At 42.7% G+C, this 19,729-nt stretch overlaps 1 protein-coding gene across 1 annotated transcript; it reads right to left on the bottom strand.

The window, feature by feature from the left end:
• Positions 1–2,235: 2,235 nt before the first annotated feature.
• nrbp1 (nuclear receptor binding protein 1) lies at positions 2,236–19,550 on the bottom strand. Its single transcript, XM_053613819.1, has 18 exons — positions 18,822–19,550; positions 14,331–14,680; positions 14,089–14,211; positions 12,397–12,498; positions 11,071–11,160; positions 10,925–10,965; positions 10,512–10,606; positions 9,425–9,508; positions 9,215–9,273; positions 9,029–9,124; positions 8,625–8,757; positions 8,297–8,384; positions 8,068–8,118; positions 7,726–7,861; positions 6,600–6,653; positions 6,451–6,514; positions 6,078–6,133; positions 2,236–3,291 (listed from the first exon to the last, which is right to left on the bottom strand). The coding sequence occupies exons 2-18, from the start codon at positions 14,571–14,573 to the stop codon at positions 3,196–3,198; spliced, it is 1,611 nt and encodes a 536-aa protein (XP_053469794.1). The 5' UTR covers positions 14,574–14,680; positions 18,822–19,550; the 3' UTR covers positions 2,236–3,195.
• Between the last annotated feature and the right edge of the window lie 179 nt (positions 19,551–19,729).

The following is a 19,729-nucleotide window of genomic DNA, read 5'->3' as shown; positions in this document are numbered from 1 at the left end:
GAATTTTAAACGAGCATCTCAAGGAAGGAAGGGGTTCCAGACCCCAACGAGTCACTGACTGCAACGGATTCGCATCCGAGAATTAAAAATAATCCTTATACGTATAATTAAGCTAGCTTGTCCAATTACTTTTGAGCCTGTGAACGTTTCTAAACCGTTAATGCAATATTTTTTTTTTGTTAAACCCCTTGAATACTTCAATCACTTCTCGACTGCTTCATGTTAAATCCACCGGTGTACGGAGGCAAAGATTACACACAACGCGTCACTGTCCAAATACTTATGCACCCGACTGTACGTCATCACCATTTTGCTGATTAACGGAAGGCCTACTCCAGATTCTGTACAAAGCAGGTCACTCAGTTGGAGGCTACTAAAACCAAGCATATCGGATCATGGCAGATTCAGTGGTGTCGAATCGAATCGAATCGAAAACGTCCCATTAAAGCCGAGTAACGAATCGATTCATTTCAGCACCAAAATGATTCGGACGTGGTCCGATCCAACGTCCAGATAAACCGAAGCCTTGAAGACAGACTGGTTCCTCTGAGAAGCTGTTTTCACGTTTATTTCAGAGAGAAAGAGAGTGGTTGGAGAAGGAACGGATATTTATAGCTGCTAGAACGTAAACGGTGCATGTTTTTACATGGGACACGGCCATTTTGTTGGGATTTTCCAACAAAGCGTGCACTCCGGGTCTCTCACCGGGGCGTGTACATCGACTCGTCGATTTTCGGCTTCTGAACGTTTTCCCTTTTCCGCTTCAAAGCGGACCGAGGCTTGTAAATCGACGCACCACAGACTGTTTAAGAAGCGTTTTTTTCTCTTTACGCCTTTTTACTCATGTGATACTGTGTTTCAAATGACTCACAAGACAAGACTCAGAAACTTGAAGTGTCGCCTTTATCATCAAGAAATGGTGCGTTTTTTTTTCTTTTGTGGAAAAGATACAGAAACAAAACTGGGTTGTAAAAGCAGTTATCAGCTACTAGCTGTGTTTTTGTGTGAGTGTGTGTGTGTGTGTGTGTGTGTGTGTGTTTGTGTATGATTGTTCCGAGAGAGAAAAAAGCGGAAAACTGGACATTACTATTTTTTCCAGATTTCTGCCACAGGATTATGATGTGCTTCTGAACAAAAGCGTCCCTTTTCTTCTGGGTGTTTTTGTAATCGTTAGTTTTCTGAAGAGCTTCCACGGAAGATCAGTAAATGCTCTTTAACCTGAATGAAAAAGCACGAGGGGTTGTTTCCTAGCTGATCAAAACTCCACGAGATCACCTCTGGTTTACGCGATATACTTTCACTCAAACGTTAATGCCACGAAGTCTGACCTGATCGACTGATTGACTGACCAACCGATCAAACTTTGCTAGTCTGAATTTGATAATAATACTAAGAGGCAAGAAAGGATGCGACGACATGGACAAGCTCTTAACGGCTCTGAAACCAGATCCTTGTATTTGAACCGTTTTGACATTTTCACAGCAAATCTTGTTCAGAAGCCCAACACAATCACACCCCAAGTGTGTTAATATACAGTATATGTGTGTGTGTGTGTGTGCGTGCGCGCTGGGGGAGGGGAAATGCTTTACAAGTGTGCAAACCAGCAGCAAGCTGGGTCTTTCCTTTACCCAAACACCAGCAACCACAGAGAAACATTTCTATTCAGTTCATACAGATCTTCGTAACGTTCCCTTCAAACCTTCCTCTGGCTTAAAAAAAAAAAATAAAAAAATTAAAAAATAAAAAATAAAAAAATAAAGAAAAATGACAGACTCACTTTACCTTCAGAGGCGTGAAAAGCATGTACTGCATCCGAGTGTTAGCGAAAGGTAGCGCGACTGACCTGTTCATCCGTGCACGCACCTCGAAAGCAAAACGAGCGCTGGGAAAAGAAGAAAAAAAAAAAAAAAAAGAAAGCCTGCCTTTTCAAACCAGAATCAACTCTTCATCTGCAGAAGGCACATTTTTAACAAACCATCGTTTTTAAGATTAGTGAAAGTAGCGGGGGGAAAAAAAAAAAAGGTACAACAACAACAACAATAACAAACGAGTGCCTTTTCCTCACACGCAAAAACACACACCCTGTCGGTAAAAAATAAAAATGTACAGCAAAAATGAAAGAAATTCATACATTCACAAACAGCTGCTAAAACGCTGAGATTGAAACACGTCTGAACATTACGTATATAATGTAAATGATAAATAATCTGCTAGACCCCCCCCCCCCCCAAAAAAAAAAAAAACACGACAGCCCCACCCTTTCACAGTATTTGCTTAAATGAATTTTGCACAGTTAATTCTGTATAATTCTAATAAAAATGCTCTAGTAAATTTCTAGATCTTTCCTTTAAAGCGCCGGCAATCGCGGTGAACCGCATATTACCGCGCAGTAAAGCCCTTGCAACAGAATCATAAACACCTAATCATATCTTTGGGATGCATCTGCCACAGGGTTACGAAGAAATCTACTACCGATAGGAGATGCTGAACGGTGGCTTGATGATGCCGTTGTTTCGTTTTCTGACCTTTTCAAGCAGATATAAAGTTAAAGAAATGAACTTAAACCATTGCACCTTTAAAAGCTCGAACAATAACCACCAGGTCACGGGGTGCGTCGTGAGAACTTGCCAAAGCCGTGAACGACGGGTTCCTTCTCGTTTAAAGAGCGGGACGCGAGACCGAATCGTAAGCGTGCTTCTTAAAAAAAAAAAAAAACAAACAAACAAAAAAAAAAACCATAAAGGGCTTGTTCTGATAATAAACAAAAACAAACAAACAAAACCTGAACCATGACCCATTCCATGTAGATACTGGAAGTAATAATAAAAAAAAAAAACTAAATAAAATAAAAAGGAACACAGCTTGTAATACTGACATGAACAATAACTTGTTTCTCAGAGAAGCAGGTGGCTACACAGAGAGAAATAAACGTACACAGACGTCAGGCAGAGGTTTCTGCCACCTAGAGCGGCGTGAAGTACAACAGAAACGCAGGAATCGTCGTGTGAGCGCAGGTCGGGGTCTTCTGATCCAGTCTCCGCGAGAAAAAAACAACAAAAAAAAAGGGAAGAAAAAAAAAGAAGAAAAAAAAAACAGCTTCCACCCAGTCTTTCGAGCGATCAAGCGCTACAGTCCTGTCCCGTGTGTGAGGATGAGGCGCGGCGGAGAACACAGGCACCCGTCTCCAGCTCTCTGCTACGAGGAAACAGTGACAGGATTCAGGGAGCCGTTACGGCTGTAGAACTTCGAGAAGGCCTCCTCCAGCACGGTGGCGAGACGCGGCTGATCGCCCTGCACGACACAGACAACGGATATTCAATTCAATTCTATTCAATTTGATTTGTATGGCGCGTTTAACAACGGACGTTGTCTCCAAGCAGCTTTGCAGAAACATATAAACACAGGATAGAGATTTTAAGCGTGTGGATTTATCCCTATTGAGCAAGCCGGTGGAGACGGTGGTGAGGAAAAACTCCCTGAGATGATACGAGGAAGAAACCTTGAGAGGAACCGGACTCAGAAGGGAACCCGTCCTCATCTGGGTCACGACGGATAGTGTGAGAGTAAAAGAAAGTTCGTTATGGTTTTTATATGAAGTCTGTTTGTTGAACTAGTCCACTGATCACTAAAGGAGACCTGAGTGTAAAACTGCATGTGGACACGCAGGTACAAAGAGTGACAGGGAGTGGTGACGATCATAATAAACTGTAGATTTTATCAATGATGAGGAGAAAAATGAAAGACTAGCACTGATCAGGAATGGACAAACCAGCAGCTGGATGTCAGTGTTTTTATTCGTCGTCGAGAAGTTAACTATAGACCGTTCTCTCGACGACGAGTAGCATTCCAGTCTCCACTTGTGAATAATGTTTAGGTACTGAAATACAGGAGTGGCGGCAAATACAAACAGTCTATATGCGGGATATCTCAGATTAAGGTAAGCAGTAAATACCTAGCTACATTCTTGGTTAGCTAATGCTGCGTTCAACTGAAGCTCGTAACATGGAAATTTCTGAGCTTTGATTAAAAACCAAGAAAACACCCCCTTAACTCGAAATTAGGGAAGAAACTCTTCAACTCAAGAGTTTAGGGAATTACGTCATATCAACATGTCTGTCTAGAGAACCAATTCGGAATACAGTTATTAGATTCAGATCAAATCAACACACAGGCATATTAATACAGACAAATTATTTGTGTATTTAAGGAAACTATGCACCGGATGTTTTGAAGCAATACTACTTATGCCAGGGATACCCAATTTAAAATCTACAGTGCCCTCCACTAATATTGGCACCCTTTGGTAAATATGAGCAAAGGCAGCTGTGAAAAAATTGCCTTTATTGTTTTAAAGTTTTGTTAAAAAAAAAAAATTCACAAAAATACTTTGCTCTCATGGATTGCAAACAAAAGCAAACAGAACACAGGTTTATCCAAAAAAAAACAAAAAAACCTTTGTTAAACATAGGTGTGGAACAATGATTGACCCCCTATGGATTCATATGAGTAAAATATATTTGAAGTATATTCCCAGTGATATTTAAATTGTTATTTTAGAACACCTGGGTGACTAGGAACAGGAAATTGTTCAACCATGACTTCCTGTTACACAGGAAGGAACGCTCTCAGATCCCTCGCCATGTATTCTCCAACCTCATCAGGCATTATAGGAGAAGATAACTGTTGCACACCTATATTTAATAAAGATTTTTTTTTTTAATAAACCTGTGTTGTGTTTGCAATTGTTTGATATCTGTAAGAGCAGAGCATTTTTGTGATTTTTTTTAACAAAAGATCAAAAGCTTAAACGGTAAAGAAAGTTTTTCACAGCCTTCTTTGCTCATATTTACCAAGGACGCCAACATTAATGGAGGGCACTGTAAATCTTTGCAGTCCACTTACCAACGCAGTAGGACGAACGAGCACGTGTATGTCCGATCCATACATTCGTACACGTACGCTTACACAATCATTTAGCCAGGTGTCAGATAACTAGCACAAAGATTTAGCTCTCGGTCCGGATTGGACTGTCCTTCGCCATTTATTTTGAAAGACCAAAGACACCACAATCCCAGCTTCTTGTCTTCTACAGACTCATGGGACCGAGCCACAGGTCAAAGTTCACCTAGATAAAGTTGGCGCAAAGCAAAAGTGCGACTTTAGCGTGATTTGGCTTTTCTGCTAGGAGATATTTTTTTGTGTTTGGTCCATCTACTGAAAGAGAGTGTGGTTTTCGGGTTTCTCCCACATCACCATAGAGAGGGGTAAAAAAAAAAAAAAAAATCCTTTTTTAAATCATAAACTGTACATTCTGGCACCTCTCCAGTTACAGTAGCTTCACTGAACCATTTAATATCCTCCATAGATCATGTGAAATGGCTTTACAGGACGCAACAAAGACGCCGATCAAAAGATTGAAGGCACGGATGAGGAGAAGGTGATATGAAAGTAATGAACTAAAATAAGAGAGGGAACAGCATGAGCGCGAGAGCTGGGCAGATGGTATGGCATCAGCTTTCACACGAGAGCCAAGTTGGACAGATGACTACGCTCAGCCAATTAGCGAGGATTATTTCATTACCAATAAATGCTCCGATATGCTGCGCCAGGACGTGTCATTTTGCACGTTTCTCTGAAATTTACTGCACTACACGCCGTGCTACTACCATTCACTCTGTAATGACACCAATACGCTCACGTTTATATTATAATGAAAAAGTATTTACCATCTCAGACATGATATAGTCTTACCATCATGCCCCCCCATGAGGGATTAATAAAAACGGATCGATATCGTGCATCTGTCCAGCAGGCTGGAGGAATACCAAAGCACTGCTTTACAAATCTACACTAAAGCACCTAAAATTTAATATCCCAAGCCTGATTATTCAGGGTTATTTATTTATTTATTTATTTATTTATTTATTTATTTGAAACAGCCTCGCTAGCATGCGATCACAAGCTATTCTAATGACACAATGTTTATATAAAAGCCACAACGCAAATATTTGAATGAAATCGGATCTTGGGATTCGCGTCAGAGGACGGGAAAAACCCGACGGCGCTGAAGCACCTACCTCGCTGATGAAGCCGAGCTGGACCAGCTCCACCGCCAGCTCCTGCACGTTCTCATCTGCACACACACACAGAGTCATAAACGAAGCAGCATGAGCTTTAATACAAGATATAATTCATAGTTCTGTTTAAAAACCTAGAGAAATATGGGTGAAGCATTTTTCAGCTGGATTAAAAGCATTACTCCCTATTAAATCGCTTCATCATTTATAGCAGCAATTTTTATTGTATAATTATTTAAACTAAAATTGACGGGTTTTGGTTTTTTTTTTCCCTCCATAACGGATAAAGATGGAATGAAATGAAAACTCCAAGGCGGCAGGGTTTACAAACCCCGCTGTGGAGCACCGTATACGCAAAACTCCACGTACTTACTTGGTGCCAAATCACAACTCAAATGCCTGTTCAGCTTATCCTCCAGCTTGAGCAGTAAGGTCAACTGTTTAGGAAGAAGAAACATATTAGGACTTTGTCTGAACCGTGAACTATATCTGTGTGTGTCGGGGCGGGGGGCGGAGCCTCACATGATGTTTCGCTCCTTCCTCCACAGGCTCAATGTTGCAGTGCATCTGAAGCACCTTGAAGAAAAGAGAACAACCTGATCAACACAGCAAAAGAGCAGGACACAAAGGCACCATTTTGACGTAATCTACGCCTACCTGCCATACTATTCATCGAGCTGCGATTCATACGAGACCGGCGTTTAGATCGACATTCCGTGACAGCAGTGGAAACCATGCAGACGTTTGTTCCCATGGAGTACCCTGACGTCAGAACGTGTGATGCTCAAACTGTTAAACGGTTAGTTCACCCAAAAATTTCAATTCTCTCATCGATTACTCACGCGCACGTCGTTCCAAAACCCGGAACACGAACGGAGACATTTTTAATACAGTGCAGCGCTCCCGGAGCAGAGGAAGAGGGACGCTCTACACAAACCGAGTCGCTTAGAACGATGTTTGGAACGAAGATGTCTGAGGATTTCGACATAGAGGAGGACGTGAATTTCTCTCGCGAACGCGCGTCTGAGATCTATGCGGAAGAGAAGATATTTCGTGAATAAAGACTTCATTTCAAATTCTTTGCGCACACAAAGCGTTCGTATCGCTTCATAAAATTGGGATTAAACCGCTGTAGTCAACATGGATTACTTTTACGACGCATTTATGAACTTGAAAGTTTTGGTTACTTGGACTATAAGCGGAGGGACGGACATCTCCCAGGTTTCATTAAAAACGTCTCCGTTCGTCTTCCGGAGACGAACGGAAGTCTTACGGGGTTGGAACGACTAATCCCTTTTAACCACATTTAGTCTCTTCTTTTCGTCTCGTTCTATCTGTAATTTTAACCTCAGTCTGGTGAGTCAACAAGGTGAAAATATCACCACTAACGCCTCACGTACGTGGCACAACTCTCACGTTACACACCATCGAGAGCAGGAACGAGGCGGGTAGAAACCGGATATCGGCTCGGCACCGAGTCCGAGTTTCCGTCTACGGTGTTGAGTAAACGAGGAACGGAAAGGCACTCTGAAACACCTTCCTCGTATAACTTTGCAAATCACCGGCGATACAAACCGGCTCAGGAGTGTTCGAGACGCCGTGGACATCATCAAACCCTAAACCTGCACCACGGCTTTGTGTTGCTCACCTTCCTGGTCTCCAGTTCGGCAGGTTCTGGCGTGGGTGTTTTCACAGAGGGCGGGACGATGGGGGATTTCACTGCCTCTTGCTGGGGCTGTTGTGGGTAAGGCACGCCAAACGCCGTCAACGGATAGATCCCGTTCCTACACGCGGACAAATACGCCTGACTTTAGCTTACAGCGATAACGATAGCGATCAATGGCAAGTTGCTGTAGTGTAAAACACTTCAGGACATGCTGTTCTTAGTAAGTAATCAACTTCAGGGTGTTAACAGTAACTCCGCCCCCGTCGTTAATTACTTTCCTGTTAACAACGCAACGCTAAGTGTTTTATCTCTTTTAGTTCTCACCTCACATCTTCCAGGAACTTGTCAAGCTCAAGTGCTGGAAACTGGGACAACCTGCAAGAGCAGAGATATATACACGTTATATTTACTCAACACACACACACACACACACACACACACACACACACACACACACACACACACACAACACTGATCTAGTAAACTTGTTTGTGTGTTTCGTCTTTCTGCACAGATTCACATCCTCATTCCATGCTGCTTGCTCGACACTCACTTCAGCTGCACTTCCTTCATCTCCATGATCACCCGATTGGGGTCCATGTTCTTAGTCATTTCCTCCAAAGCGTTTTCAGGGATCATGTCTACAACACAAAGCAGATTCACTCACATCACGTGCTGATTTGTGTTAAAGCCCAATGCAGAAACACCCCAGGACAGAGGATTTACTAAAACGCCACCCTGTTAAACAGTCCCCAGTGCTACAAAAACAAAAGCCGCGGCATTTCCTGTTCGGCTCCATTTAAAAAAAAGAAAAAAAAAAAAAAAAAAAAAAAAAAGAGTCACATCGCACACGGCGGGTTTGTCGAGAAGACGGGACTCACGCTGGTGGCTGACGATGCAGTGTGCCGCCAGGAGCTTCAGCTGAGGCACCTCGAACAGCGCCTGGTGGAAAAGCAGCTCTCTAGCTGTGGGCCTCTTACTGGGGTCTATCTCCAGACACTTCTGAATGAACTCCTGCAGATTCGCACACAAAATCAACAGCTTACACACACTGTAGAGCTTATAAACTAGCATTCGGTACTCCGCTAATAAACGCAGAATTTCCTGCTACATATCTAACCATTTACCCTGCATGCTGGAGAGCTTGTGATGCTCTTTCTGAAGGAAGGTCGATTTAAAAAAACCAGCTTTTCTGATGCCAGATCTCTTACTTAACATAAACAACAGATGTCAGGAATGCATGACTGAATGAATGGATGGATGGATGGATGGATGGATGACTCACTCTCTGCAGGGGGTCCTCCAAGGACTGGATGGCACTGTTAATGGCTTCTGGCGACACGTACGACGACTCGCCGTTACTAATCTCCAGCACAGCCATCTACGAACAGAGAGATTGAAAATGAAAACGTCTGACTGGGGCGAGATTTCCCAGGAAGTGAAGCGCAAACGTCACGGACTCGCCGCTCACCTCTAAGGCGCACATTCCGAAGGAATAAATGTCCACGGCTGTGGTCACGCTAGCAACCACTGGATGTAGGGAAGAGAAATGTTTAAAATGAGACATTTACAGGATAACAACTAAATCTATGCTCATGTGTTCAATCAAAAAAAAAAAGAAGAGAGAAAAAAAAAAAAAAAAAAAAAAAAAAAAAAAAAAAAAAAAAAAAAGGTCCGTTACCTCCGTATTCAGGTGCAAAGAAATGCAAACTCTTCTGTTCCTCGCGACATGTTTTAACGTGATTATTGATGGTGTCTGGAGCGACTGCGAAGATACACAGAAAATCACGACATTAACAGAACACTTCAGAACCGCTTCATATTTCCCACGTCAGTCGTTATAAACTCGTCTGCTTTATCGTTACGCCACAGCGCTGTTGAACCCTCCAATCTGTTTCATCATTAGGTGTCGAATAAATTTCCGCTCTCTGTAATCCAAATCGCAAGTTTATATCAAGGCGCCCGTTCTAACGCGCAACCGTTTCTATAGTAACGCTTTACAGCGGTGCACCGCGTGATCGAAGAATAGTAATAACAGATTTATTTAACAAAGAAGATTGGATACCGTCCTGTACTGATACTGTTTATTTAACATGCATGGAAGGAGTCTCCAGCGTCAGTGCTTTGTGACGGTCAGAAATGAACAACAACAAAAAAATTCTCGCCAACGTCGCAAGCTGCGTTTTTCTTATTAACGTCGAGAGGGAAGAAGAGATGTCACGGAAGGAACTGCCGTTTACGGCTGCTTCGACGTAAGTGATGAGAGGAAGTAACATGTCTCGTGGACGTTCTACGACGTTAAACGCAACTATAAACGTTTAGTAAATTGACATTTCTAAGCGTTGGGAAAATGCTTTGGTATAAGAATAATAAAACCTATCAGGAAGTGTTGTTATACGAGAGAGAAAAAAAGTCAACGGGGTGGAAACCTGATTATTATTCACTGATTATTTCCCTAAAATAGCACGACGCAGTCTTATATGCCGTACTTGTGGTTGGTTTTCGGTCGTTTCCTGTCCTGGCTGCGAATAAAGCGCTCGAATCACTTTGACTAACCGCTTTCTCGTGTATATAAATAAACGTGTGAGAATTCAATCGTTTGACTTCCGTTAGGCCTTCCGTATAACCGGGTTCGCATCTTACCGCGTCTGACGAGCAGGAAACGCAGACGCGTCTCCGAAGCTCTTTCAACTTCACTAAGACACTAAGAAAATGTGCCTTTTTTTAGGCCGCAAACTAAGAACCTTTGTACTAGAGTGGCGGCCCACCTGAGCCGATCTTGATGAGGCCGTTGTGCTGTATGAAGATGGTGTCACAGGTCAGGTTCCCGTGGATGATGGCGGGTTCACATGAATGCAGATAACTGAAGGACCAATAAGGGAAAAAAGTTAAGAAGTGCACACTAAAGAGAAATAACATCATCATCATCACATGGAGAAAGAAATCGTGTGTGGTATTATTGGATTTTTTTATTAAACATATATATCGTCTAGACCGTTTTTAAACACGGCACGAATATAGATTCGACTAACTCGATATTCTTTAACGTGTCAGACGTGCCCCTGATCATTCAGTCCTTTATGTGAAATCATATACGAGCTAATTAGTTAGTCACTACTAGCAAAAACGAAGCACTTCAGAGAGTTAAGAGAGGAAAGAAATGTAAGGGTTAATAACTGACCTTAAAGCAGATAATATCTGCGTACACCACCGTTTCCACGCCTAACGGTAAGAGAATAAAGTACATTTGTCTTGAACACATCTTCACTTTCATCTGGCAGAGTCATGTATATATATATATATATATAAAAAAAAACCCATTCATACCTTTTCATTCATAGTCTTGTGATTTTTCTTGGTCTTTTTCAGAAACTGCTTCAGACTCCCTGAGGACATGTACTCCGTTATAAAAATAACCTGACGGGAAAGAACGAGAAGTCGTTTCAGGTTAAACGGCAACATAAAATAATAAAAAAAAAAACCCACCGTATGAATCTCTTAGAAATATTCAGAAGGTTTTCCCACTCTACTAAACTTATAGATACGCGTTTTATCCCACAGCGCTGCTGAATCCTGATTGGTTTCTGTAACATCGGCAGCTCGGACCGGTTTATAAGACAACGTCGTTACAGAAAAATCTCAGGTTTACGTTAACGCACTCGCTCTGATACGTGATAGTTTCTATAGCGACGGGGACTTGTATGGCGGATGGCTCGACATAACCTAGGCCCTAATAATACGTGTATCCCTGTTGATATGTAGTTTTCCGCCAGTCAGAGATAACGCTGTAGCTTTAAGTCTTCGGGACAGAGGAGTTCATGCTTTCTTTACGTTTTCTATGTAACGTGACATTGTTTTGTCGTATTTACTTCAAGGGAAAGAGGAGAGAAAAAAACGAAGCTAGTGAGGGAATAACTGTTTAGGAAATCGACCTGTCTCGCAGGCACGACTTTAAGTCCAACTATAAATGGATTAAAAAAGTATGACATGTCCATTAATACATTTTAAAACTTTTCCGAATAGCCATGGTAAGAGAAATAAAACACTTCAGACATGCTGTTAAAGGAAAATAATCAACTTCAGGGTGAGAACGGTAACTCCACTTCGTCACACCACCCTGCCGTGGATTATTGTTCAATAACGAGGCACCGGTTTCATTCAAACGAAGGGCAACGAAACCACACTGGTACGCTTTGAATACTGAGCCATCATAACATAGAGTGAAATCGCTTTCATTTCACGCCACTCTTCTGGCCTGTGCCATTATTTTACAGGTTGTCCGAAAGGTCACAAACCAACGTCGAGCAAAACCCGCTGAGAAAGTAGCATGAACACGTAGCGTAATATTTATACTCTCGTAGCCTTCCGGACACCCTCTATATAAATTTCTCACTACACGTGCTAAAGGTTTTGTCTCGTTGCCCCAAGGCAAACATTTACACATTTAGTATTGAAACTATAACGTTGTATTCTCACGTTTGAGAAACGTACAGCTTAGACGTGACAATTTACAAGCACTACAAGCCAAAATTGGGCTCTGAGCACATCAGATCTCAGATCACACCGACTTCTGAAATGAAGCACATAATGGACTGTAACAACCTGCTTTTAAACAAAACTTAGGCAAATCCAGGTGTACGCCGAGTCACTTACCCTGGCTCTGTTCTCCTTCACGTCGGCCCAGTACTTGTGGAACTTCACGATATTCAAATGCTCCAGCTGAATCAGGTTATCGAAAACCGCTCTCACTTTTTCCTGGAATACAAGAAATCGCCTCGTTACCGAAAAACCAGGATCGACGGCGCGCGTCGATCGGGACCGCCGACAAGTCCGTGAATACCATCAAATGTTTTCTTCGCGTGCCTGAAATGCAAAACTCTACAAAAAGGCATGCAGTTTAAGCAAGAGTTAGAATTTAGCTGACTGTAAAATTAGGGTTGGTGTCTCTTTAAGAAGACACAAATTAACAGTAAAGCCTCACGCACCGCAAATGTATGTTCAGTACTTAATTAAAGCCCTGCTCAAAAATAGAAACCGACTATGTGGAGCGTGGAGAGATAACAAGCACGGGGTGTGAAGAAAAGCTAGAAAGTTCTACGACTTTGTCTTGTTTGCCTACAGATCCATCCAAGTTCACCTTGTTAGTACATGACCTAGTAGTCACGGTGCATCTATTCGTGAAGGTTTAAAAACCCTCGAGGCAAAACGGTGGTGCAGGTTGCATGCTCTCAATACGTGTCCCCAAAAAAAATAATTTTTTTGTGAGACGTGCCAGAACGGGAGCACCGTCATACTGTCGAGGTTGCATGTGCATAGCTGAGAACATTTTTTTTTTTTTTTTTTTTAATAATAAAGATCTACTACATTCCAGCCAGATTTACTCACGATCCAAAACTCGTGAGCTTATCCGGCAGTGGTAGAGCATTTCCTACATTCCAGTCCAACGGGTCGTTTTATTGTGTCATTAAAAGTGCAGGATGTGCTTCTGCTAAGAGGAGCGCAGTGTGTGCACAGAGCATGGACAGATGGCTGAACGCATGAACTGAATTTAATTGAAGCTTTACTAAAGGGAGTAAACTGTACCGAAAACAAAACGATCTGCGCAGAGAAAAGGCGGTGAGATTTAGGACAGGAGTCCAGAGGGAACGGGTTGCGAAATTCTTTTGGGGAACTAGACAGCCAGACACAAAAAAAAAAAAAAAGAAAAAAAAAAGAAAAAAAAAAGAAAGCATAATCACATAATAGACAATGGTGCATTTTAACAAGTATTTTGAATAAATAAATAAGTCAATGGTACAGTAAATGTCCGATCATACACACAAACGGCCGACAATTAAAAGGTGCAGTAAGTCTAAATTTTACAAATAATGCTGAACATTATGTAGAAATTATTTAAAAAAATAATACTTTACGCCATTATCTCAGAACAAGTGTATGTATATACATAGATATACGTAGATGTATAAACAAACGAGGTTGGAAACCTGCCTTCTGTTCCAGGATGGTTGTTTGTATTCAAATTTCCATCCTGTCAGTCATTGTATAGACACGCCCCTTTTATATTAACACCCCTTCACGTCCTCTTCAATCATCATGCTATCGAGTGGTCGAATATATCTGAGCGATGCCCTTGTTAACGCTGACTCTAGCTGCACCGCTATGAGTTTTGGGGGGCGGAGCTTTGTGTACATGGATGGAAATAGGAGTGGGCTCAACGACTTAAATAAACGCTTATGAGAACTTCAGAGTTAATGTCATGTCTCCACACCCTATATTTGAGTTCTGTAATGAATCTTATGTTCGATACGGACATATCCGCGTGTTTCCCTGATGATTCAGTCGTACCTCCTGCAGTTTGAAGTTCTTCCTTTCGGAGAACATGACCTCGTTCCACACCACCTCCACACCCTCTTCTGTGTCCATGGCCAGGTAGGCGTTGTCAATGCCTGGAACATTTCGCTGGTTGACCTGGTAAATAAATGTAAGAATTAGTTCAATCATGTTTACTTGCAGTTTATTCTATTATTGCGCTATTATATTTATTGCATTAGAAGAAAGTAAAAAAAAAAGCAGTCACGCTTTGGTACCTCCTCTCTGCGTTTCTGCCAGCGTCCACACGGGCTCTCTTCCAGGATCTCGGACTCGTCTTCGCTCTCCTCTTCTTCGTCTTCGGTCGCCGTCGTAGGTGCCGGCGGAGCCTGCGTTACCGTGGACACCGGGGAAGACACAGACGAGACGCCTTGACCGGTCGGAGCGGCGGCCGCTGCCTCGGACTTCGCCTCCATGGTGGAGGTCGGAGCGGGAGCTTGTTTTGCTTCTCCTTCAGACATCACTGATGGATAACCAGCAGCTCTGTGAACGAGCTCGGCTTGCAAAAACAAAAAAAAAAAAAAACCAGGTCGGGATTGCTCGCACCACGAGGGTGGGAGACAAATAACTGCAAAGCAGAGGGAATTAAAGACAAAAGACAAACGTGTCAGACTGCATGTTGGTAATTAATTAAAGGAACACTTCGGCACTTTTTCAGCGTAATCTCTATCGAATGTGTCAGTAGTGAACCATAACAGAGACGAGTTTAATGAGAAAAGAGCAACAAAAAAAACCTGTCTGCTTTTTTTTTTTTTTTTTTTAAATTTTAGGATGCTTTTATAAATTCCCCCGTCAAGGGTTTTTGTAAAAAGCTCTAAACCTGTATAATTCATCCTGTATTACAGACCGTACTGCTTCTGAAGAGAATTGCTGGTCGTTATATAATTTCTATAGTAACAGTTCATTAACAGGGGACGAGTGCGGCAGCTGCTCGCAGTATTAAAGCCTAACGAAGACGAAAGAAGGCTCCGTCAGTGATGAAGCCTCGAGTTAAAGCGTTTCCGTTAAGCGTTCCGCTACAGGACAGTTTTCTCCATAACGTGAAAAACTTGCATTTATTAACTTCAGGAAAGAGGAAGCAAAAATAGAGGCTGGTGAGGGCAGGACTGGTAATGTTAAAATGTAACTCTAAACAGATAAAAAAAAATTTTAAAAATTAGGATGTGTCGTTCATTAACCTCTGAGCTTACAGACGTTCGCTCCTCTCTCGTTCAGTGGACGAGTGTTTGAGTCAGTGAATTATTTCGGTCAAGACTGATTCGCTCCTCTGTTGTTCAGTGAATCATTTCAGTTGTAACAGATTCACCCCTGTCTTGTTCAATGAATCAGTGAATCATTTCAGTTGTAACAGATTCACTCGACTCTTGTTCAATGAATCGATAAATCATTTTGCTTGTAACAGATTTGCTCCTCCTCTCGTTTAGTGGATCGTTGCTTGAATCGGTGAGCCATTTCGGTCAAGACTGATTCGCTGCTCTTGTTCAGTGAATCATTTCAGTTGTAACAGATTTGCGCCTCCCTTGTTCAATAAATCAGTGAATCATTATGGTCAAGACTGCTATTTGCTCCTCTGTCATTCAACAGAGCAGCGTTCAATTCACTGGATCTTTCTGGTTAAGACTGAGCATCTTCCCGCTCTCGTTCAATAGATCAGTGTCTGATTCAGTGATTTAAACGAGCCAAGGGTCTGCGCTGGGGATTTTCAGTATTTCAGTGCAGGCAATAGGAGTCTGTGTTGGGGTGGGTGCGAAAAGAATTTTTTTTTTTCTAAACACAGGCATAGGGATGAAACGGTTACCGGTTTCATGATAAAACTCCCTGACGGTTAGGATCACATTTAATTATCGTGACTTCACTAAAGCGGTAAATGCTGTCCACACACACCCAGCATGAGTCTGACGCAGGCGCAGCATGCAATGTTGTTTATGAGCGTAAATTAAAAACCGAATGCGTCTGCTCAATTCAGCACGAGACGAATAAGTCAGAGTCGCAGCACAGATCAGCAGGAGTTAGATTCAATTTATCACGTGATAAGGGCGTGGCGATCCGGCCGACGGCAAGAGCGAGGCGATCCGGCCGACGGCAAGAGCGAGGCGATCCGGCCGACGGCAAGAGCGAGGCGAAAAAAAAGCAAAGCGACAGTGGGGGCGGTGCCGCGGTGGGCGAGTGATGTGGCCAAATCGGTGTGCGGTCTAATAACGCCGACTATCACAGCAAGCCTAGTTACAACCATCCATCATTTTATAGTCGTCAAATATACAACCTGTTTAAACGATTTCAATGTGTGCTTGAGTACTTCTGTACATTTTCAGCACATTTTAACAATACCGTGATAATACTGATAACCGTGATGGTTTGGGTCACGATAATCGTGATGTGAAACGTTCATACTGTTACATCTCTACACAGACATGCACGCAGGTTATAAAATAATGACTACTGGCTATTTTTAGATTGCTCAGGAGGCGGTGTGATCGTCCTGGACGAACTGTACGCCGAACAAAAAATCCTCGAACTGATCGTTCGACTCGAAAGACTCACATCAAACACCGCCCACGACGTCAGGTTCACACAGTCGTGTCCTTAAAGTGCCAATAAACTGGGGTTTAAAATGGGGTCTGCAAGGTTTAGGTCACTGTTTGGCACAAAGTAATTTACCTCCTTAATCTCTTCAACTATTTTTCCCGCACTCGTATTAAAGCATAAATATTCATTACAGTACACAGGGGCAGTAGAGCACTTTCAGTAACGGGCGTGTCGATACGAACCCTGAAGCACAGAAAGGAGGGGATTCTTCTGTGAGCGTCTCGGTAAAACTAATCACCGCTTAAATTCCAGAGAAACGCAGAAGGGGTTTAAACTCATGCCTGCAGAAGAAGTCGAGCTGCTTTACTGGTCGAACTCGTTCCTCTCGCCTGCGTTAACTGTTCCAGTCCTGCTGAGCTGCTCCACTTCACATCTTTGTGCTCTCCCTGCCCTCACACACCCGCCTCACGCTGCAGCTCATGGCCAGTACCATGATTACACCATGAGCTCATTCAGACGTGTTAAAAGAGTGTGTGTGTGTTTGGGGGAAGGGGGAAGGGGGTGTCGCCCCCCCCCCCCCCCCCCAAAAAAAAAAGTGCTAGGAACAGCAATTCCAACTAGATTTGAATTAGACTTCAACAAAGAGCCTAGCGATAAATCGAGCGACTTTTTGAGCAGACGGTTGTAATCACAGGTGTGTGTTAATTAATGTGCTCGCTCTTAGACGTTATCGTTTCTATAGTAACAGCTCGCTCACTCTGGGATTTGTACGGTGGACACTACTACTACTAATAACAATAATAAGATTTCTTTAAAAAAAATTATATTTAACAAATGGGGAAAAACACGTATAACTGAAGTTTTTATAACAGTTTTGGAAGGAGTCTCCAGTGTCAGTGCTTTGTGACTACGTTTTCAACCAGGACAAAGGAGAGGGAGAGAAAAAGAAAGGCAGTCTGGTAAGGGATTATCTTGTTTACAGCTGCTGTAAGGCTACAAGGCAAGTGAGCGAGAACAGGAAGTAACTTTTTTCACAGATGAGCAACACCAGTAAACGTAGCAATAAACGGAAAAAAGCGCACATCAATTTAAAACCGCTGCAAGTCACCAGTCGCTCAGCTATGAAGTCGCGAGTTCCTACTACAGGTCGCCATAGTAACGTTTATCAGTGGGTGGTGAAACCAAGTCGCTCCACATTTGCATAACGTCAAAATTTTCTCAACTTCGATGCGTCACCGGACACGCCCACGTCTAGTCTCTCAGGCCGCATTTACACTACATGGTTCAAGTGACCCAATTCCGTTTTTTTCCTACCATATCGGACAGACCGGACAGTCCCCCGTCGGACAGACCGGACAGTGCCCTGTCGGACAGATCGGATAGTCTCCCGTCGGACAGATCAGATAGTCCCCCGTCGGACAGATCGGACAGTCCCCCGTCAATGCGAGTCATACGTCGGTGAAAAAGCGATGGTGGTGAACGACATCAACTCATGGTTGTGGACACCAACCGCGTAAACACAACTCTCACCAAGGCCTCTCTTCTTCTTTTCCTCCGCCTGAAGACGCCGATGTTTCGCTCACCTTTAAATACGGTCCAGAAAGCCAAACCTTGTATTATATTTTCCTCTGCGTCCATCGCAAATTTCACCGTTTTGACTTCCTTTTCCGCCTAAACTTTTCCAGTGACGTCTAATTCGGGTTGTTTCACGACATCGGATATGGGTCGCTTTTAAAAGAAGACGTAAGTGGGTCGTCGGATCTAGTCGACAAACTAGAATTGGGCATCAAGACCTGCGGTGTAAACGCAGTGCTGAGTCCCATTGAAGAAGAAGGAAAAAAAAACATTGTACATGCGAATGTACCTCTACTATCTCTATCAGAGCATCGTATGATGGTGATCAATTTTCCTTCCTACACGTCAAAAAAAATCATGCAAATGAGCCAATCGGTATGCAAATTAGGAGTGTGACGTCACCGGGCGACTTTTCAGGTAGTGAAGAGAGTTGTGGGGGGGAACTGAAGAGGAAAACTACTGCAGGCTAGATGTTTGTTTTGGTAGACAGGCTAACTGATCATGTGCTGGACATTTCAAATAATAATAATAATAATAATAATAATAATAATAATAATAAAAGTCAATATCTGCATCAGGTAATAAAGTGTTTAGAAGGCTTTACTCACCTTGTTCAGCCGGAGATGTGCGGTGTCGCCAGCTTCGCCGCAAAATCAGCGTCCAAATGTTATCCCTAGTACATCCACTTACACAAACTCAATGTTGTGCAAAAAAATAATAAATAATAAATAAAAAGCGGAAAGCGGCGTCTGTGCAGAGCTAAAGGGGCGTGATGGAGCAAGCTAGTTATGCTAGCACCACTGACTCGGTTCTTTTTAAACCACCAAACTCAGATAACTGAACTCCAAGAATGTTCTTATTTCAAATATACCCGATAATTAGTCAAACTAATGACAATAAACTGAGGTTATTGGGGGTTATTTTTAAACCCCGAGCTGAAGCTAGTACAACCTGCTAAGCTCTCGAGAACTAGGCTAAGCTAGCTGTTTAACCGACAGCGTCTTTGTCTAAAACAAACACCAAACTGACAATTCGACAAGATGTACAGCGTCTTAAAAACAACCGACGACTGTACGCTTCTTATTTTTAAATGATCACTTAAGTCGAGATGAACATTTCGCCGAACGCTACATATAAATGGCGACACACACACAACACACACACACATATATATATATACAGAAGCGACACCTTCCACCGTACTACTACCGTCCGGAAACGTAGTCACCCCCGCGGTTTTCCCACCCGTATTCCGAGAATATCCCCGCCTGCTCTGCTATGATTGGTAAACCATTTGAGAATACGAATTAGCAGCCAATCATAGTGCAGAGCACGAACGCGGATTAGTGTAACCTGCCAATCATGACTCGGGGGAGAGATCTCATTCGAATATGGGTAGGGAAAAAAATAATGAGTCGGTGCTGATGCTGTTGTTCTTCTTCGTGGGTTACGGATACGGGTTCGTGTGCACAGTGCTGTCTTGTGTAGGGAGTACATTCACAGCCTCCATGTATAT

This window comes from Ictalurus furcatus, chromosome 25 (assembly GCF_023375685.1).
Source record: "Ictalurus furcatus strain D&B chromosome 25, Billie_1.0, whole genome shotgun sequence".
In the NCBI taxonomy this organism is placed as follows: domain Eukaryota; kingdom Metazoa; phylum Chordata; class Actinopteri; order Siluriformes; family Ictaluridae; genus Ictalurus; species Ictalurus furcatus.
This window is presented reverse-complemented; position numbering and strand designations above follow the sequence as displayed.

What these genes read in the sequence shown, in the direction of transcription:
- nrbp1 (XM_053613819.1), bottom strand. Translation starts at nt 14,573, where the DNA reads ATGTCTGAAGGAGAAGCAAAACAAGCTCCCGCTCCGACCTCCACCATG. An exon ending in TGGAGGACCCCCTGCAGAGA is followed by an intron (nt 8,758 to 9,028) that starts GTGAGTCATCCA and finishes GCGAATCTGCAG; the next exon opens with GAGTTCATTCAGAAGTGTCT. An exon ending in GAGTTGTGATTTGGCACCAA is followed by an intron (nt 6,134 to 6,450) that starts GTAAGTACGTGG and finishes GTGTGTGTGCAG; the next exon opens with ATGAGAACGTGCAGGAGCTG.